At 36.3% G+C, this 25,638-nt stretch overlaps 1 protein-coding gene across 1 annotated transcript; it reads right to left on the bottom strand.

The window, feature by feature from the left end:
• AcCoAS (acetyl coenzyme A synthase) lies at positions 1–24,879 on the bottom strand. Its single transcript, XM_076135465.1, has 9 exons — positions 24,450–24,879; positions 10,095–10,290; positions 9,779–10,018; positions 9,584–9,699; positions 9,251–9,443; positions 4,703–4,836; positions 3,278–3,467; positions 2,948–3,137; positions 1–2,841 (listed from the first exon to the last, which is right to left on the bottom strand). The coding sequence occupies exons 1-9, from the start codon at positions 24,752–24,754 to the stop codon at positions 2,402–2,404; spliced, it is 2,004 nt and encodes a 667-aa protein (XP_075991580.1). The 5' UTR covers positions 24,755–24,879; the 3' UTR covers positions 1–2,401.
• Between the last annotated feature and the right edge of the window lie 759 nt (positions 24,880–25,638).

Genomic DNA, 25,638 nt, shown 5'->3' with positions numbered 1-25,638 from the left:
TTTTGAATATCATTTAATCCTTTAATGATATGTTCATTTTGACATATAATCACATTGATCAATCACTTAATACTATAAGACTACAAACGAGTGTCTTGTCAAATACACCTACGTCATTATAACGTTTTGAATCCAGACAAAAATTATAAAAATAAAACATTAAGAAATTAATAATGTATACCAACACAGAATATAATAAAAATAATATAGGTTTTGTAGAAATAGTAAAACTAAACTCTGTCTCATATTTTAGAGCCCTTTGGAAAGGCGAGAAATAAATAATTTATCTTGATAATTGATCGCTTATATTTATTTCTGTTTAGACAGGAATTACAAATTATACATTGGAAATTGTATTTCAAAACTTTATTTGACATCTGATACATTTCCTGCGGTAAATAAATATGAATACAGGTACCTAGTGACAAAACAATGGAATAATAATTTCAGAAAATAACGACAGCATGATTTTGCATCTAAAAATGGAAAATAATATGTGGGCTTCTGCATCCACGAACGAAACATGTAAAATCATAGAAGTTATTCCTACGTCCTAGCCTAATGATTAAATATAACTTACAGTTAGGTTACATTCTACAACATTGTGCATCACAAAGAGGTGCAGTCAAATACGAGTACAATTATAGCTCTACACACGTAAGTTGGCACTGCGCGGACGCACTCGGTATCACTCGGTATCACTCGGCGTCTCTCGACATCAGTCGGCTCAGTCGGCGTCGCGACTCCTGTGCCAAACGCACATCACTACATTCCCAGTTTCGACGGATTACAAATATAATAAAGTTGAAAGTTGTTGTCAAGTTACGTGTGTGAAGCTTCACAAAATATCGTATATTCAATGTTGACGGCGTATATAGCGCGTTGTATATAGACACATAATTATTACCGTATCGATAAGCTTTTGTGCTGAAACAAAAATATACTTGACGAAACAATATTGTAATATCACAACCCATTCAAATTAAACAAAAACATAGTCTACTATTAACCCGAAACATTGTTTGTTATAAATAAACGTGAACTGTGCCGCACGTATATTGTGCACGTATATGTCATCAACTACGGAACCCTACATCTAGTAAGCTACCGTCGCTTGCGTTATATCTTGGGTTGCAACTCATAAAAAAATATATAAAAAAATGTTGCCAGTAAAAAAATAGTAACACAAAATAGGGCTTACTTAATCGGGAGGTAATTGGTTTAAGTTGGATCACTTCGGTAGCTTAGTACAGACACACATTCAGAATTGTTGAAAATCTACGATAATTGAATGGTTAAATATTTTCTTAATGCTATTGTAATATTGAAAGATAATCGTTCATAATGCTCAACGGTCTATGAGTGACTTGTGAGACTTGCGAAACTTAATTTACGGCTACAATCATTAAAACTAATATGGAATGATGTTATATCATCTACGGTCCTATAAATATTCGAATAAATTATTCTTAATAAAATACTCGTACCTATTTCGAAGATAAAATAAGTATCATTAAATGATACAATTAAAGATAAGAATAAATATAAAAATCGTTTTGAATTTCATTCGTTTTGTTTTGAAAACTGTCAGACAATAAACAATAAGGAAACTAAGTTTTACATCCGACTATATTAAATAGTTGTCGGTATAAATCACACAGATAACCGATCGAATCGATTTCCGAAAAGGTATAAATGCCAAAAATTGTAGTAATTTAAATTACTTAACAAATTTCTGTACGAGGTTAACTTAATCGTATGGCTATCCGCAAAGTACGAATGCGGTACTGTTAATATTATACGATGCTAGTACTAAGCCACTCGGCGGCGTGTAAGTAGGCAGGTACCGCTAGTTGTGTACTCCACTAGTGGAGGAGCGAGCTCAGGGGGAGAACGAAACCTCTAGTGAGGCTTAGTGTCTGTGGAGTGACTTAGTTAGTTAGTCTATGGTTATTATTATTTTACCCAAATACAGTGTATTGGTATATGGCTCCTACTCAAAAAATCCCTTGTATCTAAACCTCAGTTTTACATGTAGTCTATTATTATAAATATGATTAAATATTGTAAAATTAAATAATGACTCCGAAAGTACGATACATGCCCTGTTGATAATAGCGGACGGATCGAAGCAGAACGTAAATGTAAATGGGTTAATAATAAATTACGGAAAAGGCCTTGCTTCGTTTTAGGAACAAAAAAAAATATGTGCGCAAGCCAACAGTATCTAAATGACTATTAAGCTCCACGCACGCCTTCGCGACCATTCACATGAGGTTTAATACTCAATGAAATTGGTATGTACCTCATAGGGCTCCGCAGTTGACGTGCTAGGGCGGGCCCGCTTGGGAGCCGGCCCTATATAGCCCAATACGTCGGTCGCGGAGGCCTGGGCGTACCTCTAGGTGGACCTATGCTTAACAAGCTCGTCCAGCACGGAGGGATCAGCCAGAGTGGAGATATCTCCGAAATCACTCTCGCCGAGAGCGATCTTCCGCAGAACGCGGCGCATTATCTTGCCCGACCTGGTCTTTGGCATGCCAGGAGCGAATTGAATCACATCTGGAGCAGCGAAAGCTCCAATGCGGTCGCGCACTCGCCTCTTGAGAGCATCGACGAGCTCAGCATTATAGGTGGCGCCCTCATTGAGAGAAACGAAGCAATACAGGGACTCTCCCTTGACCTTGTGCGGCTTGGCGACGACGGCCGCCTCGGACACCCGCGAGTCTTCAGTCAGGACGCTCTCCACTTCGGAGGTGGACATCAGATGTCCGGACACGTTGAGCATGTCATCGATGCGCCCAGTCACCCAGATCATACCATCCTCATCCCTCTTGGCACCTGGAAATGGACAATAAATTAATCACAAAAATGTTCGAATAATAATTATTATATCATTATGCACCAAAACAAAGTAATAAATATCAGAAACTAATGTTTATCTTACCATCGCCGGTGCAGTAGTATCCGGGGAAACGCTTGAAGTATACATCTTGGAACCGGTCGTGGTCGCCGTACAGGGTGCGCATTATGCCTGGCCATGGGCGTTTGAAGGTCAAGTAGCCTTCTCCGACGCCGGTGACCACCTGACCGTCGTTATCCAGAATAACGGGATCAACGCCGAAGAACGGGTAGCCCTGCGACAAAAAAAAAAGATAAGATTGAGTACACGTTCCATAAAAATCTGTACACTAAAACTGGGACAATCTATCTATTAAGTGGTCATTAAATGTAAAAATCAAGAGCAAATGAAAATAGCGAGTTAAGTAATACTTACAGCACATCCGGGCTTCATCGGGGTAGCAGCAGGGATGCTGGTGATAACGTGGCCTCCCGTCTCTGTCTGCCAGAAGGTGTCGGCGATCGAGCAGCGGTTGCTTCCAACCAGCTTGTAGTACCACAGCCAAGCCTCAGGGTTGATGGGCTCGCCCACGCTGGCCAGCACGCGCAGAGTCGACATGTTGTGTCTACAAACAATTAGAACAAATGCTTCATATCCTAATAGATGGTTACTATAGGCAACAGCAACAGTCATAATAGTGTAGGTACTCGTAAAAGTTTCATCTATAATGCTCAGACTAGGTAGCTTTTTTCATAAATAATGTTGAAATTGTAATGATTAAAGACTGAAACTATTAGACACTAATTTGATACCACATAAAATATGACATAGTGACGTCATTATGGCGTTTTACTACACTAAAATGTGTTTTTGACATTTCATAAAGAGTAGCTGATTTGACGGGTAGGCAACTACCCTATTATAAAAATAGGTAAAAACGGAAGACAAAACTAACAACTAAAGTAGTGTTACGTATTTTCAAGTATGTTGAAGTAATTTCAAAGTTGATACACGACAGGTATCTACGATACGATAGATTTGTACATCCACGTTGTATTTTAAACCATAGTATTGATCGTATAGCTTATCAAATCGACGGAGGAGTAATATTTAATGCGCCAGTGCACCGCTGCCTTTCGATCGATACACAATCTATTCTTAGGAAACAATAGAAGCAACAAAATTAGGAATGTAATTTTAGAATCAGTATTGTTTTTTACAAATCTGTGTTTGTTTACCTTCAGAGTATAATGGAGTCTAGACACCGAAATAATTAACTTGTTTTTCAAAGCAAAACTGGCTCGGTAATTAACATAGTCTAGCTAAGTATTTGTTACTACAATTTAGGCTAGTTAGAATATTTGAAAAAACTTAAGTTCCATACTTGTGTAAGTCGGATTGCGCAATTTCAACGCGCTTTAAATTGGTGCAGACATATTTTTTTATGAACGTAATAAGTTGCAAGTCACTGTCACTTACTCACTGGACAGTGGACTAAATACCTATGATACACATTAAGATTTTTTCTACACTATACCTATAAATAAACCGCAAGTCATTGTGATAAGTGATTGTTAAACACTCATTATGTAATCGAACTAACTGCCTTGTGTTAAAACCTAATGAATAGGAAATCTGTTGCCTAAATTACTACAGTACCTCGATTCTCTATCACTATCGACTACCGACAACTGGCTAGCTATCGAAATTTTGACATTTAGCATGTACTGCCAAAAAAGTTTCTGCTCCGCCCCTCAGAGGCGCTGATCAGATTTTCATACAAAATTTATCGATGATAGGTCGGTTGTCGGTAGTCGATAGTAATAGAGAATTGAGCTACAGATTCTGCAGAATACTTACTTCTTCACGTGGCTGTCCCCGAATTTCATGAGGGCCCTGATGGCAGTCGGAGCGGTGTAGAACTGGGTCACCTTATACTTCTCAATGATTGCCCAGTAGCGGTCGTTGTCCGGGTAGAACGGGGTGCCTTCGAACTGTTAACAAATGTATTTGATAAATTTTAGGATTTAAACAGCCGTATACTATCGAATAGAATACTCGTAACAATAGCATTACCAAAGTCATCTTTATAGCTTCATAGAGCTCTGTAATCCTATCGATTTATTATCGTGAAACAATTAGCTAACACTTCTAAAGGCTCCTATGACGGCCGGGTAGCGCCGGCGGGTTACACGGCTTGCCGGCGTCATTTGTATGTAGCATTCGAGCGGCAAATCTAGGTATTGACAGCTCTGCACGGCCTGTGCCATGTGTGTAGAAGCCATAAGGGAGAAAATTACGCCAATAGAAGATCATCAAGTTATAGTAATGCTCATGAATCCAAAGGGTGACAGTCGAGCGAGACCAAGACTCCGCAAAACATCTAAATCTATCCCTTCAACGTAGTACATAACCGAAGCTTAAGAGCTCTAAGCTAAGTCTTACAGGGTTTTAATCGCCCCCAAATATCTGAGGCCCAAAAATAAAATGTTGTACTTGCTACAAAGGAAGGTCGTATTCTATATAAAGACATAATCTCCGAAACATAATACCAATGTCAAATACGGACCCGAAATATCCTATTACTAATGAGCTATTCTATTATTGGTTCGTACAAATCGATTGGAAAAATATACCTACGCGTTTTTCCCCAAGCGGTTAGAAAAAACCCTAACCTACTTTATTGATGATTGCATAAATAACTACCTAACAGACTCCATTCCGTTATTAAGATAACGCTTATAAAATCATAAAAATAATATAATTAATAGGTATCGTGTCATTTTCCATTAGTTTTTACTCACGGTTGAATTAAATGCGATAGACTAAGTGTGAGGTTTCCGAAGACGATAATAGAACAGAAAATTAGAAGAGACGCATCAGGAAGGCTGACTGTACCACTTGAATATATGTGATACGATAAAGTACGGTAATATGTATGTTTCTTACAGAAGTTACGAATAAATAAACTCAGATTTTTATAGTAAACTTAGAGTCGCATTTATTAGTGATAATTTAGTAGCGACTCGCGACAAGGTCGTACGGAGTCATGCCATACGTACCTCTACTCCATGTCAATGCCAAGTGGTTGAGATTATCGCGTTATCTGCACTTTCAAACTGAACCACTACAGCTGTTTCAATGTCTTCGTAGATACAATATCATTGACGTTCGTTCATTGTAACATTGTTAAACGAAAACTGTTTTACATCATAGATCGTAATAATATGAAGTTTTAATCCCAAAATTGTACAATTTTAAATGTGTAGTATTCGCGTTGCTACCAGAATCTATAATAAAGCTTGGTTATCTCTGATTGTGACTTATTATTTTGTGTTGAAAATATCTACCGGGACATTGAAAAAAAACAACTAACATTTTCAATCAGGATCAACGTTTTCAAAACTAATTGGGCTTTTACCTACCTAACTTGTCAAGGAAAAGCAGAAAGGTAAAATCGTAAGCTACAGCAAAGGCTTTTCCTACACGTCTAATTAAGTTAAAGGTTTTAAACACAATCTATAAATATCTACATAATCTTTTAAGTAATTAATTGGTTTAGTTTTAAATCTGTTTATGTAATACAACTGTACATTTCCGTGATACTGTTTATATATGATACGATCAAATGACCCGATCCCAAGTAAGCACCGTCACACGTGACAGTGTAGAAAAACAATTCTAAGACTGCTAACTCAGGTTCCTTTGAAATAAAACATGAGAAGGTAAACCTAGTCGCTCTGTGAGTAAAAAACCGTTGCTGTTTTGTGCACCAACTAAAATGTACGTAGATATGTTTCGATATGGCTGTGTAGAATTCGTAATTAGATGAGATTTAAGATGATTTTAATACTCAGAGGCCGCCCGCGACTTTTTTCACGTGGAAACCCTTCCCGTGTAAATCACGATCGCTTGGGAACTTCGGGATAAAATGTATGCTATGTGTTATTCTGGGTCTTCAGCTACCAATATAGCAAATTTCGTCGTAATCAGTTAAGTAGTTTTTGCGTGAAAGAGTAACATACATCCATATGATACATACATACCCACAAATTTTCGCATTTATAATATTAGTAGGATTCAGTAATCGTAATAATTATGAGTCAATTTGTCAGTTTCTTAACACATCTGTTAACGCTAAAAAAAATTCCCGTATAAAGTTATCTGGTAATAAAAGATCGGCATTAAGATGAGCAAGATTTCGTGCATGCAGTATCCGCAAAATATTACGTAAAAACTGCATTCTGTGGTAGTGACCCAAAGAGCTCTGAAACTGCGGCGCGAATAAGACAATCGCTATAATTCTACATTTATGATGATTAACTTTTATTACTTTGTTCCCCTTTTAAATAATACTATGGAATATTATGTTTTAACCACAGTTAACCTTGAGATTTATCTACAACCAAAACGTAGTAACTGTTTCTTGGAAAATGATCTGTTAATCATTACTGAGACGGATACATTGTAAAAGTTTTCCTTATTCTGGCATTTTATAAGGTCTGCGGTCTGTCTCAACACCTTCAGATAACTATCGATTACATTATTAATGCCCAGTTTCTGAGTAAATTTAGCGGTAGTTTATCAATTCAATAGCATTTTTTATATGATTTTAAACGATATTGAATAGATAAACTATCTCACAAACCGGGGAGAGGTGAAATCCAGAAAGACTTTTTACTTTATCTACAGTTCGGGATATCTGACTACTTAACCGGAACTTAAACTTCTACCTACTATAATTGTAACATAAATTATCATATTTTACAAGTTGACAGCACGTAGATACTAAATCAATGGTTGACAGTTACTCGTTACATAAACTATTATTACGAGTATTACCGAGTGCCCTTCTTATCTCAAGTGAATGTGAGTTTCTAATCAGTATATTGATAATGACCTCAGCCACTACATTGTATTCGGTCTTAGAGCAGGTCACCTTACAAGTACGTAAGGCTAAACGTACGGAACAATAAACAGAGGTCGATCAGGTAACTAATTAGTTCTATTTTTATAACTTAACTAGCTGACCCGCGCAACTTCGCTTGCGTCACATAAGAGAGAATGGGCCATAATTTTCCCCGTTTTTGTATCATTTTTGCAGTACTCTGCTTCTGTTAGTCGTAGCGTAATGTTATATAGCATATAGCCTTCCTCAATAAATAGGCTATTCAACACTAAAATATTTTTTCAATTCGCACCAGTTTCTAAAATTAGCGCCTTCAACCAAATAAACAAACTATACCATTTTATAATATTAGTATAGTACTTATAGATTTATGGGAAATGTATTATCCCTATTATATTCGACTAACGTTGATAATGGCGAAAACGCTCTGCCTATATATTTCGGTATAGCAGGCGTGACATTATTACATTGACAGTTTTAAGTTGCTTAAGGATTTGGTCAAGACCTTAACGGCGAAATAACAAGGATCCCACAATCTACATATCAGGTTAGAGACTTTTAGGAACTGCCGAAACTCGGTAGCCAAATGGCATCATGACTTTCAGTCATGGAGGAGATAAAGACCATGTATTCATGTAAGTTCGTATCTACCCGGCAGTTATATAAACGACTTTAAAGTAAATTCGGCAGAATGAACTCGAATCATAATAAATATTTAAAATAAGGCATAAAGGCGTTCTTTATGTACTCCGCCCCGTGTAGGTCCCGGGCAACAGCTAGCGTACCTAATTAATCAATATTGCAAGTGCACCCCGCGTGCGGCACAGCCACCCCCGGGCGGCCCGGGCACACGGGCCAGCGCCCAGCGCAACAGCGCCAAGCGCAACAGCGCATCCCGGCCACGCCCGGCAACAGTGCGTGTCATTGCCCTACCCCATCCCTAGCACACCTGTAGTTTCCGGACGCACAAGAATATTGCATTTGATTTTTCATGAGGCGGTACTAACTGAGACGATCAGGGTACAGTCTTTGAGGTTTTAAAGATGTTTGACAGTTATGCCTGACTGACAGTCTTATAGGTATTGCGAAAGACTATTCGTGCTTAAGTTTGGAAATATATTTTTGGTTTAAACCAGAAGAGATTAGTTTCGCTCCATCGCGATATTCTTAAGCAAGCAATAGATGTTAAGAATAATAAAGGTAACTGCGAGAATATATTGTTTGTGAAAAGTTATGGCAGTTTAAGTATTTTTTAAATCATAATACAACATAAATGCAAGACATCAACATCAGTTTTGCTAGTTAAAGAGGGTGCTCGGAATCACATTTTTTGTTATCTGCTCAAATACCTGAACATTGAATGAACATTGTGTTTTTGTCGTACAAGGCCAGAAACGTCTAATGAACGCTGAATTTGTTCACACACAAAATTGATCATAATAGAGATGTGTAGAAAAAGACGACGGATCAAAAAACTGTATACAGTATAGGAAACTTACCATAACGCAGGTGGCCCCGTTAGCGAGGGGAGCGTACACCACATAGGTGTGTCCAGTGATCCAGCCCACGTCAGCGGTGCACCAGTAGATGTCCTTGTCGCGGTGGTCGAACACATAGCGGAACGTGGCCTTCGCGTACAGCAAGTAGCCCGCGGTGGTGTGCAACACACCCTTGGGCTTGCCTGTAGACCCGCTGCAACAACACACACAGTTCAGAACACGATCTTTTCACAGTCATTCGATCAAAAAATGGTTATGGACTAAATCATTTTTTTAGGTTTTGTCAACAATAAGCCACTTTACTTCAAGCATTGTAAAAGTTGAGATATTTACCTGGTGTAAAGCATGAAGAGCGGATCTTCAGCTTGCATCCACTCTGGAGGGCAGATGTTCGACTGGCCCTCCATCATCTCGTGCCACCAGACATCGACGTCTTGATTCCATTTGTACTAGAAGAAACATAATCTTTAGCATGTGCACAAAAATTTACAAAACGTGTAAGAATCAAAAGGTTGTTAAGGAACTTACCAAATCTCGTAGATCATGTGGAAGTTTGCCGCAAGCAGTGACACGCTCAAGATGTGCCACGACGATGCACGTCTTCACCTCATGGTTGTACTTCTCCTTGGCCTTCTGGATGGCTTCGTCACAAGTATCTTTGAGAGTAAGTAGCTTGGTGCCACGCCAGCCCCCGTCAGCAGTAACCAGTACTTTGGCTTTACAGTCTGACATGCGTTCAGCGAGGGAGTCCGAGGAGAAGCCCGCGAACTGTAATATATTTATTGTTACTACACGATACAGATGTAGCTAATAAAAAAATGATGTAATGGTGGATAAAACTTACCACGACGGAGTGGATGGCTCCAATCCTAGCGCAAGCAAGCATGCAGACGACGGTCTCGAGGATCATAGGCATGTAGATGGCGACGCGATCGCCCTTGCCGATGTTGCGATCACGCAGGGCATTGCCGAACTGACACACGAGGTCATACAGCTTGGCGTAAGTGACGCGGCTGTAGTCTTCTGGGTGATTGCCCTCCCTGATAAAGAAAAAAGAAATTTAGCTTAACAAAGTCGGTTATCATTGTATGGACAGAAATAAATTAAGAGAAAAATGTTTATGTAATGTTTATTAGGATGTTATTATTTATTATCTTATTGTTTGTAAACAAGTACTAAGATCTCAATAAGTAAACATTTCCTATAAGTACTTTATCGACTCGCGATGTTAATGGGATACTAACTATCATCTATTTCGGTGGCTTCATTTGAAAGTCTCATTGCGCTCCTAGTTTCTGCGTAAATTCAGTTGTTTTAAATAAAAGTAATACAAGGCTATAGAAAATGTCGCCTAGAAAGTATGTACGTTCACTCATTAGTTGTCCCGAGGTGATTATTTTAGCGGAAGACTATTGCCCAAGATCTTTTTGGTGAGTGAAAGTGAACGCGTACCATGACGTCACACCGGTTAGTACAATTCAAAATCTAATTGGCTATGCTCTACTTAGAACGAAATAGTTACTATGTAAAGTATACGATTTACGAAAATATAATATCTCGTTTATGTCTTAAGTAATTAGATGACACGCAAGCAGTGGAAACAGACGTCATAGTGTTACACAATTTTAAAAAGTGGGTGGTTAGATTTTGCCTGTAATTTTAGTTATACTATCTGCAAGTATTTATAATTTTCGAGTGTTATTGGGAACTAGGGAAGTTTGTAAGGATCGTACCGAGTGGCATTCTTTGGTTTCTGCGTACCTCTATGGGAAAAAAGGATTATCTATATGTATGTACTTGGACATAAATATACAACGATATTTCTCAATTGTCTGGTTATGGTAGTTTAGCTTGGAATCAAATGAGCATGTACGCCATCCAAAGCTATTTGCTTGTTCATTGTACCGTAAAAGTCATATTTGTTTTGTACGAGGATGTTAATATTATTTTACGTCAATTGCCATTTCAGTTAAGTAGGTTTAAAGGTAAATGTTTATGGTGAGGTTATATATTTTTAACGTTTTACAGCTAGACCCAGTATGATATAAAAAGAATACGAATAGTAGCTTGTGATTATTTTTGGCCAAAAATACTGAATACTTATTTTAATTCTAATTTGCTGATCTCTCGTAACTAGCTGTGTATTTAACTAGTTGGGTAGTGACTCAATAAATTATTGCCAAATAAGCGGCATATATGTATACTAGCTGACCCGGCAAACGTTGTCTTGCCATATAAATTTTAAAAAAAGTGTTATTTAGGGGTATAAAAAATAGATGTTAGCCGATTCTCAGACCTACTTAATATGCTCACATAACTTCATGAGAATCGGTCAAGCCGTTTCGCAGGAGTATGGTAACGAAAAATGTGACGCGAGAATTTTATATATTAGATTATAATTTCAAAATAAACGGTTACGATACACTTGGATAGTATCTAACTACAGTATTTTACTACAAGATCAAGCAGTGATGTATCATCGGCTCTGTAGTAACCGAACAGAAATAAATCAAGGCATGAATGACTTATGCCTTGTTAAAATTGTATAGTTACAGCGTCTGACTTATTGTACAACAAATCGTCTCCGGTTTCAGTTAAGACTTAATCAATAAATGCATTTTGTTCGTTCCTTTTCTGTTCCCACGTTTGTTGCTCATCAGCAGATTGTAACAGATTGTATCAGCAAATATTCTGCGTTATTAGAATGTGTGAAATACTATACAGTCACTTATATGGCACCTTCAAGTGCATGTCTTATGTTATGATAATTTCGTCAAAAATTGTTATAATTTATTCATTTTGACCAAGGTTATCACAGCTACAATTAGTTTCTGTACCGCTAGTTCGAGAGCCTTTGAGAATTGGTAAAAAAAAATTGTGGGTAAACTGTTGGAACTATAGACTGGTCGCAAAAACGCGATAATTTTGGCAAATGTCGCCTGCTGCTTTTTCAAAGTACTTTCACTAAAAAGTGCTAGTTCAAGTAGCTATTGCCATTAAAATCGCGAAAAGTCGGAAATGTCAATAAACTTTGTTTTCTTTTTTATTTTAAGGCTTTGCTTCATACAACCTTGTGGGTCAGCTATTATGTCTATTTATTGGCACTTAAGTAGTTACCCAAAGTGACGCGTCATATTCTAATAAACTGAAGTAAATACGGAAATAGATTAATCTATTAGTTTTTTGTTTGTTTGTTGTCCATTGTTTGTACATTTTTATCTTAATTACACTACTGATTTATATGAAGTGCGCAAAGTTTAAAAAGGTCTACGTGTTATACGAAATTATAAGGAGCTGAACCAAAATTCAAAAGACAGAATTTAAATTTCTAAAACTTTGTCCAGTAAGATTCAAAAGTATCAACGTATTCTTTATTTCAGACTTATTGAAACTTAACAAATGTATTACAAAAAATAAGACTCTAGTTCCACTTGTCATAACAATCTATTACAAAAAATTACAAAGTAGCTCCACTTGTAAAAACACGCATTACAAACTGTAGTCCGAAACCTCGGGAGCCGTTTTATTCATTCAAAATCTATAAACCCCGAGACCCCGTCTTCATTCAAAATTTATTATCTATTTGAAGGGGGAGCTAAAAATTGTCCAAAGCCAGTCTTAATAACTAGCACCTTGACCTCAATTCTTTACAATCACAATATGTTAGATTGGCTTTTGTTATACGATGACGCAATAAAACTTAGAACACATAAATATACGAGATGTCATACAACTTGTACCAAACTAACCAGCATTTCACGAAATTTCAATATTCATTTGTAAAAGCAACCCCTGCGCCAGACATCGGTATGGAATTTAATAAGCTGGCTGTGGACGTCTGTCTGCGGTATACAGAAATAAACGTGTACATCAAAGGCATCATAATCAATATGCAATTTCTACCTCCCATTTTCCAATACAGCTCCTGTTTTCCCGGGCCAACGAACTACTCTATAATTGTACGGTTGTACAGAGAATTTAATAATTTGCTCGGTGGGATGGGGGCGGTCTGCGAGGCTGTTTGTCTGTACATCATAGGTACTGACAGGACTCAATGATCGATTTGACTGCATCAACCCCCCTCCCTCAGCCCTCACCCCGCCCAGGATACCTGCAACGCCCTTCTTGACGCAACTATCAATATGCATATCTACAAAACATATTCAGAACTCCCCGGGAAACACGATTCAAAAGGATTCGTGAAAGGACGTTATAAACTGGTTATTGCTTTTCAGTTGTCGGTCTCCGTGCTTTACGATGTGTCTAATATAACAGTCTTAAACGGTTTTTGTAATGAAGAATGGTAGTCAGCGACTGGCCTGGTAAGAAGCGCTAATATACGGAAAGGTGCTTAGTTGTAAGGAATAAATATTAGTGTAAGTACTTAAAAGTAAGTGAATCTTAGGTGCCTCGCTCTGGTTTTATCTTTTTCATATCGGCTATAAATTATTTTTTTGTAATTTCGACAGTCAGTATTGAATTATCACAATCTATCTTGTTTCTTATAAAAATCAGAATAGAGTATTCCGTAGTAAGTGGTTGTTCTTCCTCATATTCAAGGTACGACGAACTTCATTCAGTAAATACTTGAGATAAGATAGTTTTACCAAAACAATGTTTTTTATTATCTAGCGTGTTTTCAGTGACCCAGATACATTATCATTTTTAAGATGACACAGGTATGCGTTGGGTAACTCCAAACTTATCACTCTTAAAATAGTTTATGAAAAGATTGGTTCTTCCATTGATATTCAATTGCATACTAGCTGACTCGCGCAACTTCGCTTGCGTCACATAACAGAGAATGGGTCATAATTTTCCCCGTTTTTGTAACATTTTTTACTGGTATACTGCTCCTACTAGTCGTAGCGTGATGATATATACCCTATAGCCTTCCTAGATAAATGGGCTATCTAACACTGACAGATTTTTTTCAAATCGGACCAGTAGTTCCCGAGATTAGCGCGTTAAAACCAACAAACAAATAAACAAACTTTTCAGCTTTATAATATTAGTATAGATTCTCAATTCTGATTTCGGGTCTCCCGATTTGAGAATAAAAAATACTACGACGTATTTTTTTTAACCCATTACTGTCCCACTGCAGAGCAAGAGTCTCTTCCGAACAAGGATGTACTACATATGATGTGCTAATATTCCACTAGTGTTCTGTTCGTGTGTACGTGGCTACTCGCAATTTTACATGCCTTTAAAGTGCTCTAACGTAATTACTGTCCCCTAATGGTTTTTCGTCCGAGCTATTACGTCAATTACTTGGACGAAATATAGCAGGACCCATCCCTAAGTGGTTAATAGAGTTTTTTGTAGGGTCCGAAGCCAGACATGTACCTACATGTCCTTGCAAATTTATATGAGGTTTTGTTTAGTCTCATATAAAAATTTTATTGTACCTGATTACCATACCTACTTTCAATATACCTATTTTCAATTACTACTTTTTATGGAGTATTTCTATAAAATTTAAATATGTATGGGGATAAAAACATACTAAAGCAATCACCTCAAAATTTTCAAGTTTCATATCAAGTAAAAATTAAACGAATATTATTTTGGCCAGATTAATTAATTTCGCAAGTAGCATCACCGAATTGAAAATTATTCTAACTTAACTAGCAAACTATAACTGCTTGTGACAGTATGAAGTTACAACATAAACTCTCATTTGATCTCCGTAACCTGATTGATAAGCGTACAGATAAATTATCTACTAGGTTAAGGTAGTACAGTCAGCTCCAAAAGCAGCTGATCATACACAATCTTTTGAAACCCTATATACTGAAGTGTGCACATTATTCCGTGAAAAAAAAAATGCCATTGATTGAAATGTTTATTTGTAACTCATTCTACCTGATTTTGATCAGTTATTTATTAAATCTACGTAACACAGAGGTTTTGAAAATATGAAGTTGCTCAGCTACTACAACCACGTTTGAAGAACGTGTAATAATCGATTGTAAAAGCAATTGTACGGTGTCGATTCCCCTTGTAAGCTCCCCCGACGTGCTCGCCGCTCGCCCCTTTGTTTAGACAATCTAGATTCTCTTCAGTCCACTTGACATGAATAGGGAAAGAAGTTTGCTTTTCCAACCCTCCAATTTATTTCTCATTAGAGGGTTGCGAGTCAATTTTGATTTGCATAGTGTTAGTGACATGTCATGTTCCATTTCCTTCGTTATTGTAACTTCATTTGTTTTTTGTTCTACAGCAGCAATAGGTAAAATCTGGTAGGTAGGTGCGTATTTAGGTAATGCCCGGTTTTTGAGGCACATTTAGCGGTAGTTTATCAATTCAATTGTGTTTTTTGAGGTTTAACGCTATTGAATATATAAACTACCGTTAAATGTGCCTCAAAAACCGGGCATTGCAGAGAATACATTTAGCGGTAGTTTATCTATTAAATAGCGTTTTTATATGAGTTTTAACGCTATTGAATATATAAACTGCCGCTTAATGTACCTCAGAAACCGGGGGTGGATCGAGTAATTTAAACTTAGTTGAATGAGATAAGAACCATTTAAATACAGCCTCATTTATATCGCTCTATTATCATGATGATAAGGTAATTTATCTTTTTATTTACTCCGATATGTCATTATTAAAGTAATCGTGTCCACAAGCGGACACTGTTGTTCGCTGTCAGTCATCTGTTATCTAAAATATTGAGATTATCGAGATGATAATGCAGAATTTAGTAGGTACTGGTAATTTTAAAAATTGTTCCGGGATGTGATTTTTGTCGAAACAAGAAGAATTTTTAACGTATTATTTATTAAGACGCAACAAAGTCATTTCGTCCAAGCATTACTGTCAATTGTGTTTCATAAAAAAAATCTTTTATTATGGTACCTATGTTGTCGTCGCAATGAGGAAAATAAAAATCTAATTGATTTGGTTTTGTTCAAAAAGCAAGCTTCTAATATGGTAGGTAAGATTTAATATAGACTGCAAAAGCCCTGAAATTCAGTCACCCCGCTAGTAGTCAGACACGTTAAAAAAACAAAAAGATATCAATTTTATTTGACGGATGTTTTACTATTCAACTAGGTATAAAAATGCCTTATGGTTTATTGTTAAGTGTTATTCTTCTATACCTCGTGTATAAAGAGAATGCCTAACTAAGGTCGAATAGTCTAAAAATACGCCACTGATAAGTGATAGCAGATCTGAAAAGCATTTTCAATGCGTTTGTTGTTCAACTAAGATTTTAACTGGTATAGAATACAAAAGCAAAGTGAATATTTTCTTACACGCGCACATATTCACGTAAGTTACATAAATAACCTATTTAATTTTCATGTAAAAGATTGTTATCATTGCTTCGACTTGTGTTACGAATTCAAATTTGAACGATGAACGATGAACGAACTTATTGTTGTTGAGGCTCAAAAAGAGAGAAATCTAATATATAAAATTCTCGCGTCACAGTTTTCGTTGCCATACTCCTCCGAAACGGCTTGATCGATTCGAGATCTGAGAATCAGCCAACATCTATTTTTCATACCCCTAAGTGACATTTTTTCTTATTCATATGGCAAAACAACGTTTGCCGGGTCAGCTAGTATATTTGTAAAATTTCGGATATCCTAAAACGATGTTCAAGCCTGTTCACAACCTATCCTAAAATAGCTCAAAGTAACAACATTTATCTTTAACCCTCAGATCACAACAAAGAATAAATCGGAACCGAATACGAAAGAAAATTTTAAAGACCTAACAATAGCAAACGATAAAACTGGTGTGGTAACAAAGTACCGTTTGTGCGGGCTCTGTCAATACATATTTGTGCCTGTGAATACTCTTCGCCTGTGAGGGTGGGTGTTGCCTAGACTACGTACGGTCTTTGTGCCCCTTGCTACGGCCCATGCTTCTTTTATATTAAATAAAGCCTCTCCGCCACCCGTCTGGAGGCTTCCTAGTCTTTTTACACTAACTGGAAAATGAGATGTGAAATGGAAAACAGTATTAAACAGACAAAGAGCTGTCTTTTTATTTTTTGTGCATTTAGTATTCCTTTGTTCATTACCCAGCGCATAAAAATATACCTTCATTTTCCACTTGAGCTTGCCGTTTGACAATTTATTTTCGCATCCAATTATTTTAATTAACTTTATCAAGTATAAAAGTTGATATGTTTTTAATGTTTGTCTGTTTTATCATTTGTTTTGTTAGACGTTGATTAATGAAATTTGAATTGATGGGGGAAGCTAAATTTAGTTTTACCGGAAAAAGAATGGAGTGCTAATGTGCGAATTAATCGGTTTTCGTTATACGTTATCGAACATTGATGATCGCGAAGTAATTAACTAGCAATATACAAACTTACAAACAACATATTTTTCAAGAAATGTAAAGTACCCGAACTGCGTTTGACTCCCGCGTCATACGCAGTCCTAACCCCTTCCAGCAGTACTTAGGTACAGCACAATTACTTAGGAAAATAATTAACTTGAAACTTTTTGAGCACTACATACTTTTTTTGCGTACGAGTCTCCAAAAGGGCCTTTAATTTACTGTCGTACTTCTCTCGCTTATGCAAGGTTTTCGACACACGACACTTGTGTCATCATCGTGGTAATGCATGATAATCATTAGTTTACCCACAGATATGATTACAAAAAAATGTGACCTCTGGTTACCGGTATCTGCCAGGTTACGGAACGGGTCAATTTAGCTATTAAATAATTAAGTTATTACCTTACGTCTAACATAGCGTTACTTATGTAATTTATAAAATAATTTGCAATTATTTTAATTTAAATATTTTGTTCAAGATTACTTGCTATCAGCTGAAGTTTCAAGTCAAAGTAATTAAAATTAATTAAATTTATGTAAATTGTTTATATTTTTGGATATTCAGACACGAATTTCCTTAGTGTCTAAATATCAAAAACTTAATGTTTGAATCATCGTCAAATCTGCATGATAGTCCTAAATAGTTTGTAGTCTAAAGTAACAACGAGGCCAGAACCCTATATCTTTCATCCACACATAATACTAAAAGCTTTAGTAACTGATTCAAAATATCGAAGTACATTTCGTGAAGTGTTGATGCCATTAAATTTTGTACAAATCTCAAGCAAACACATCTACAGCAGTGCTACAAGTAGTGTCAGACAGACAGACTGCGCGGCGTGGGGTCAGTGGGGGAGGCAGCCCAGCGGCAGGTACTCGCCGGCCTACACTAATAGGTACACATGCTCTGCGTACACCTTTACACGCCGTCTGTCTGCGAGCCGAGGGGGAAGCCCACGCGCTTTAATCTCGTTGCCAGGGAGACATCCCTTTGTGTGCGTTTGATCCGCCCCGTCGCTGGCCGACAACGTAGTTATACAATATTGCAGCTGCACCCCCCACGGCCCACCGACCTCCCATGGCTCGCGGATAGCTCCCGGGCGAGCCTGGCGAAAGCTTTATATACAGCACTGTGTATTTAATCAAAGTATTCCTCCCCTGGTTCTGTGTAATACCTGTGTAAACCAATATTGCAAGTGCACCCCCGTCTACCCGCCGACCGCCCAGGCCTCGCAGGCTAGTGCCCGGGCGAGCGAGCTGATATTATATTTCACCACTCTTTGTGCCTCGGAAAATTTGATATCATAGCCAGAGGAAGCCCGCTGCAGTTTACGTCGGCAATCGAGATCAATTTTGGTTGTCTATCTTTTTGATATCGATTTTTAGTTTAGGCATGATACTTGCATCGAGATCGGCATGAAAATAAGAAAAACCGTCAGATTTGTGTTACACGCAAATGTATAATGCCAGAGATTTTTTTTTAACAAACCTGAATAAGTAAGTTAAGTTGAAGTCAGTGAGAAGTTTTTTAGTATTTGTTGTTATGGCGGCAGCAGAAATATATAATCTGCGAAAATTTCAACTGTCTAACTATCACGGTTGATGAGATGATGATCTCACATGAGATACAGCGTGGTAACAGACAGACAGCGAAGTCTAAGTCGAAATCGCGTTTTTACCCTTTGGGTCCAGAACCCCAAAAGGGGTATTGAACGTTAATTGACTAGATTTCATAGACTTTATTAAAATATTCAAAGTTCATAAAAAGTTGAAGGCAGTGATCCAGTGATATTCCATCACTCAAACATTTTAAAAATTAGCATTGCCAGGTACCTATGTTAATAAAATTGTTCACAAAGCCAACTTTGTCGCAAGTTACCAACGAAACAAAAGCGCCACCGACTATTCAAGTGCACCTTGTTCCTGGTTGTTCGCGACAAAGACTGCTTTGATTTTAATTTCATGCCAGCCCGTTAACAAGACCGCTTTGAAGTAATTAGGAACTGTTCATACAGGAACATGACAAAGAGTCTCAATTATCAACGTTCTCCCTTCAACAGACTCGGAAATTAAGTTTAAATGCAGGTGGAAAACTCAGTAAATGATGGAAGTACCGGCCGCGTCGTAGACAGTCAACAATTTAATGAAAATGCAGAGACGCTACAAGCACTGCTGTACTGAACACCAAAGGTATATTGGTAGACAAGAAGTCTATTTGAGCAGGGGTGCCGGGAAAATAATCCCTTTGATGTCAGAATTTAATTTCCTTTGGTACAAAGGGTGGAATGGGACGCGACGTAGACAGAACTCCATAAGTATACAAGTACTAAAGCCATTGGAAGTAATTTAGCTTTATTAGTCTGGCAGGGAATGGACAGGCATCAGCCGCTATCACAAATGTCAATTAATTAGGATTACATTTCGATGCCATTAGTGGGAGTAAAGCTTTTGAACACTTTTATGTAGATGTATTGGCGGTTCATGCTGATACGAAATCGGAAAATGGGTCTGTTTTGTTTATGTGGACGTAGGAGAATTATAGGGGAGAATTCCTTCAAATTCAAGTAAGAGAGTGAAGTCCAGTCTTCACTTTGTTACGATATTAAAGGCACACAGGAGTAATGTTCGTCATATGATGGCTGCCTAAACTTGCATTTGTTCTACTGATAATTTGTAGGCACGAAAAAGCCTCATATTCGTAATTTACGTAGGTATATGTTTTATAAAGTCGACACAAAATGTATTCTTATTGCATGGGCAAAGTTAAAAGCAAAAAATAAAACAAAAGCAAAGCAAGTAGGTATGTGTAAGATGATGTCATTGTTAAGTAATATTCTCCAAAAGGACGATTGTTGCAGCATTCGCGAGCGGCGATGTATGACGATATGCACATGAATCTTAAAATTATTGAGAATGTTGAAATTTAAGTACTCCTTGGGAACAAGCTGTTGAAAGAAAGTTCTTCCATATGATAAAGTATGAGTAGGCGTGATTCTCTAAGGAAATTGCTAAGGTGATGTGTGATTCAGTCCATAATATGCAATAATTTGATACCTATTGCCTGCACGATACTTCAAAGTGTTCCTATCATGCACTTAGTTGCATTAACTTAACGTCACGTGGAAGTACAGACACGGTCTGAATAAATTGCGGTTTGATTGACAGATAGTTGCCTCGCATCTGGGCGTAAAGTCATCTTAACGATTCTGAAGACGTCTGATTAGAGTATGTCCTAGACAAGGCGCAATTGGAAGGACGTAAGTATTTTAAAAGTAGCAGATTTTTTAAAGCCGTTTTTTGACGGAAATCTAACTAGATTTCGAATTATCGTTAAGAAAAAAAAGAATAAAAGTTGCTTTTGGTGTCATTTTTCATATAGTTTTAGGATTTTATTTTATTTTCTATATATTTCACGAATATACCATATTCGTTCGTGTTGTGCATTGGTTTTTACGATGGTCTCCAAGCCATACCATTTCACCCAGTCAGTTTCGATTGCAGCAAGGTTAGTGATTCATAGATATTACATAATTATGCTTCAGTTTTCCTTATTCTGAGATAATTGCTACAAGTGAGCAGTAGATTCTTATCGAGTTGTTGGCAATTAGATCAGTGCTATAGATAATTAAATGATAAGGAACATCTTCTGTTTGTTAGAAAGTTATTAAGTATCATACATTTAGCATAATATATAGCATATTTAATTGATGAAGATGTAAGTGGGAGTTCAAGACGTGTTTTTACAGAACTTCCAAAATTTGCGACAGGAATTTTCATAATATAGTCGTTTATTCTTTTGCTATTATTGAAGTCTTATATTTTACAATTTTATATTGATAAAATATTCGATAACCGTACTTTTTGAATGATTTTTGTAAATTTGCATGAGTGATAAATGGGTAGGTGCGCGAATAATATTTCGTTCATATATTTGGTAAAATGGCGTGTGGACGGAAGTCAATGACCTACCCCTACCTCACCCGTGTAAATGTACTGACATCCGGCTATAAATCAATATTGCAGCATCGACTACTCTGGAGCAACCGCCCTTTCCGGGAGCTATCCCTGCCCGAGTTATCAGTTCATTGACCTACCTGTACAACAAAGAACTTTATCAATTATTTACTGATATTTCAAATTTATGTATTTTAATTGATACTATATTTTAGGACTATTCGAAGCAATTAAAGGTATTAAAATATGAATACAAACGTGGCTATTTATGATTTTACTTTACGAGTTTTCATGAAGTAACTTTTCTTTTACTAATTATTACCCACAAAACGTTGCTGTATTTTAATTTCTTTTTAGATCTCATAAATAAAGAGACTGAAAAGGAAAATGTATGAAAAGTCTAGAGCCTAGCCTAAATTCTTTCCGATTTCGTAATCTATCCTAAGCTAACCTATCGAAAAAGAGTTTTTATTATTATTTGGTATTCTAGCATTTATCTGATGCATTATTTAGCTTAGTAATCTTTTAAATTAAAATGCTGTATTTCCTCGTAAAAATCTTAGAATTAGTGGATAATTTTATTTATTTCCACAGGATTTTGGTTTCAGTGAGAATTTTCTTTCTTTTTAGATATAGTTACAGAAAAATGATTCTGGTCAAAAATAGATCAATTTATTGTAGGTACTAAAACTATTTTTTCATCATTCTCCAAGAAAAAAGTGTAATTTTATAGATGTCTAATAGCTATCAGTTAGGTATAGGAAAATACTAAGATCGTAGACATTTGGTACAAGACACACATCTAGTTTACATCCAAATTAACTTTGAAAAAGTTTGCTGGAATTAACCAGAGTGCCTAGCATTTCTTTTAGTGAGCATGAGTCTACACACTTATTTTCGTGTTGCATAATTGCAAGATACTGAAATTCCCAGACTCTGCTTTGCGCCTACTTTTAAAAATATCTGTAGGATTTGCATTTGTTTGAAGTCGTAATAATTTGGGGAGATTATATTATTATTAACAAAATATAAACTATTTATTTATTTAATAACCTGCTTGTTCATGTACTAAAGGTTTTGCCTGTAGTTGGTAAGGTAGGTAAGTATATCTTTATTAAAGAAAGTTTTAAGTAGGTGTTTTGTTCGTCGTTCTGGTTTTTTTGTTGCGAAATTTAACGTGTATGATTTCATCTTTTGACACAGTTTTTAGACCCTTAGTACAGGTGTTAATAAGTTCTTTTTTAAACATTATTATTTTATTTTGACATTTATTGTGCGCCAATTCGTAATTACTGAAGCGCAGTGGCTAGAGAAGGTCTGAGCCGCTGCGCCCGCGCAGATTTTTGTGAACTTTAAATTTTCCAGTAATAGAACCTATTTATGTTATAATATTAGGTTTAATTTTTAGGTGTTATTATTGTTACATACTTTTTTTATTTTATTATTTAATTGTATGAGTGCCAAACTGATTAATTTCTCCTGCGTATTATCTAGTTGATCGTATTAACGAGTTACTGCGCTCGCGCCTCCCATCATATTGTGATTTTTTTTTGTGTAGTCGAAGTTAAATTCTCAAATAATTAAGTATGCATTACTATGTCATAATAATATGAGTAAATTTTCAAGTTTTTCGTAGTTTTCAAACATATTTTCAATGGAAATATTTTTTTCGTATGAACTACTGCGCCCGCGTCCATCAATTTATAAATGATCAGTTTTTATTTGTTAGTAGAAAGATTGAGTTGGTTTTTCAAGTAATTAAACCCAATTATGTTAAAACAATTTGAGTACTAATATGTGTAGGTGTTATTAATAAGGTATTATAAGTTATTCAATTTTTATATACCTTTTGAAAGTAGCAATGTTCAGTATTTTTTACACATTTTTGGAATATTTTAAAGTTACTTTCCTAGTAAAATATTATGAAGCTAGATTTTTTTTTATTGTAACTAAATAAGTCAGCAAAACCATTTTGTAGATAGAAGTTTGATTTAGATGCGAAGTTTAGTAATAAGAGAAATAGAAAAATATAATTCTTGGTATTTTTTTGGCCTTATTAGGTACATCTTTAAGTATTTATTATGATAATATGACAAAGGTTCTCTATTTGGTAGAATATATCGAAAATCTTAGTTTTTTATTTAAATATTTTTTCAAATGTTTCCGTTTGTAATTAACCAAAAATTCAAATTTTATATAGGTAATTAAGATTGTAATGTTGTTCAATATTTTTTTATCAATTGAATCTATTAAGACCCCGAATTATTCTAGATTTGTTGGGAAAATAAGATTATACTAAGAAATAAAAAACATACAATTTCCCTTTCAAAAATGTGAATACCAAAATAATAGGCCTATTTTTTTCTTCAATACCTAGTTGAATTAAATGGTAGCCTTTTATAATTATAAATATTCTCGTGTAAGTAAATAATAAATTCTCTCTGCAAAATTAAATATTTAATAGTAGCATTGTAATTGAGAAATGTCGTAACTCGTAGTATAATGTACCAGCTGTAGTAGTTCACTTAGTAAAATAATTATGTTTAATAAATGAATGTTAAGTATCGTAGTATAATGATAAAGAGCTACAGTAATATGTATGCACGTACGATGCATTATAATTAAACTGTGGATGTAACATAACTCCGTCTATTCTGCAATTTAAATCGATAGTGTTGAATGAAGTGTTGTTATTTTTGAAGTGTTAAGCAATACCAGTATATAATATAATGTAACAGAGCACGCGAGCAGCGACAACATAATGTAACATAATATATTACATAATACAAATCATTTAGCACAAACAAGCTTGTTCCCATTGGAGTACCGTGCAGACACTGTTGCGGGGGAAAATCAATAAGATCGCGCGCCGTCTCGCTCAGCTGTGTATTGATTTTGGAAGTGCCAACGGAAAATAAGTAAAATAACTTACCAGTAAAATGCAATTTTATCGCCATAGCCGTTCCTCACGTTCTTGTCCAGCACGTTGAAGCAGACGTTGGTCAGGGACCCCTCCAAACATTTCACGAAAATCTTCCCCTTCGTTATGTCAAAATTATATGTCATAAAATTGCCGGACTCAGGTGGAGTTTGCCAATGAATATCGTTCACAATATCAGCCCAGAATTGTTGGGGCTCATCCAGGGACTGCTTGTGCATGTCCTGGTACTGCTCGAAGGATGGAAGTCGCGAGCGGTCGACGACATGGTCTGTCGGGAGATATATTTCATTCGCCATCGCGGAACACGACGCTTTGATTTTGCGGAGCGCGCTCGAGTGGAGTTACTGGGACGAGGTTCGCGGTATGACTGAATGGGCGACGAGTACGGCTCTGACCAAACGTCGGTCGGCGTCGTTTGGCATTCACACACGAGCCCAGATCGCGTGCGAGATGACGCACGGGTGGAACGCGCGTGCGCGACCTATGCGCACCCCGCTTTCAAACAAATCGGCGGCGCGACTATTTTACACCAATACTATAACTTTACGAACTCTTCACAGTTTCATACTAAACTTACGACAACTGTAATTCTTACTTAAGTATATATGTCAAAATATAGTGACGCTCAATTGAGAAAAAAAAAATTGACACTCATCAGAGCTTTATACCAGCGCCTAACAAGACGTAAAAGAGCTTCTCCTGAAAAAAATGTAGTTAACGGAGATTTTTTTTTAAACTGAATGAAGAAATAAAATTATTTAACCTTACCATAATGTTCATAATAGAATTTTAGTTAAATGTTTTGATTGGTTTATTGACTTTGAGACAACTTATCATTATTTTGCTGTATAAAATCTTAAGTTATATTTTAAATAAAATAGTTGACCGTATGTTTTCTTCACAAGTACCTTCTATTTAAATTTACAAAGACAAACATTACGTGTTTGTGTTAACGCCTATGCGGGCTGGGGTCGTGAAGTCTTCAATACCAGCTTCTACGGATAGAGATCGACTATGTCCAAATAATAATTTAAGGGTTTTATCGAGGAAAAGAAAAAAAGTTTCGAAAACTTTAATTATAATTTATAAGAATAATTAAACACCTATCTATCTAAGATTAAATTTGGTAGGTACATCAGTGGAGCACAATATACTAATGATTCAAATGAATTGAGGGAAA

The sequence above is a fragment of the Anticarsia gemmatalis genome, chromosome Z, assembly GCF_050436995.1.
Source record: "Anticarsia gemmatalis isolate Benzon Research Colony breed Stoneville strain chromosome Z, ilAntGemm2 primary, whole genome shotgun sequence".
Lineage (NCBI taxonomy): Eukaryota > Metazoa > Arthropoda > Insecta > Lepidoptera > Erebidae > Anticarsia > Anticarsia gemmatalis.
Note: the sequence above shows the minus strand (reverse complement) of the source record. Positions and strands in the feature narration are given on the sequence as shown.

Coding starts and splice junctions, on each gene's coding strand:
- AcCoAS (XM_076135465.1), bottom strand. CDS start 24,754: ATGGCGAATGAAATATATCTCCCGACAGACCATGTCGTCGACCGCTCG. Junction 10,019..10,094: donor GAGCCATCCACTCCGTCGTG/GTAAGTTTTATC, acceptor AATATATTACAG/TTCGCGGGCTTCTCCTCGGA. Junction 9,444..9,583: donor CTCTTCATGCTTTACACCAG/GTAAATATCTCA, acceptor GTGTTGTTGCAG/CGGGTCTACAGGCAAGCCCA.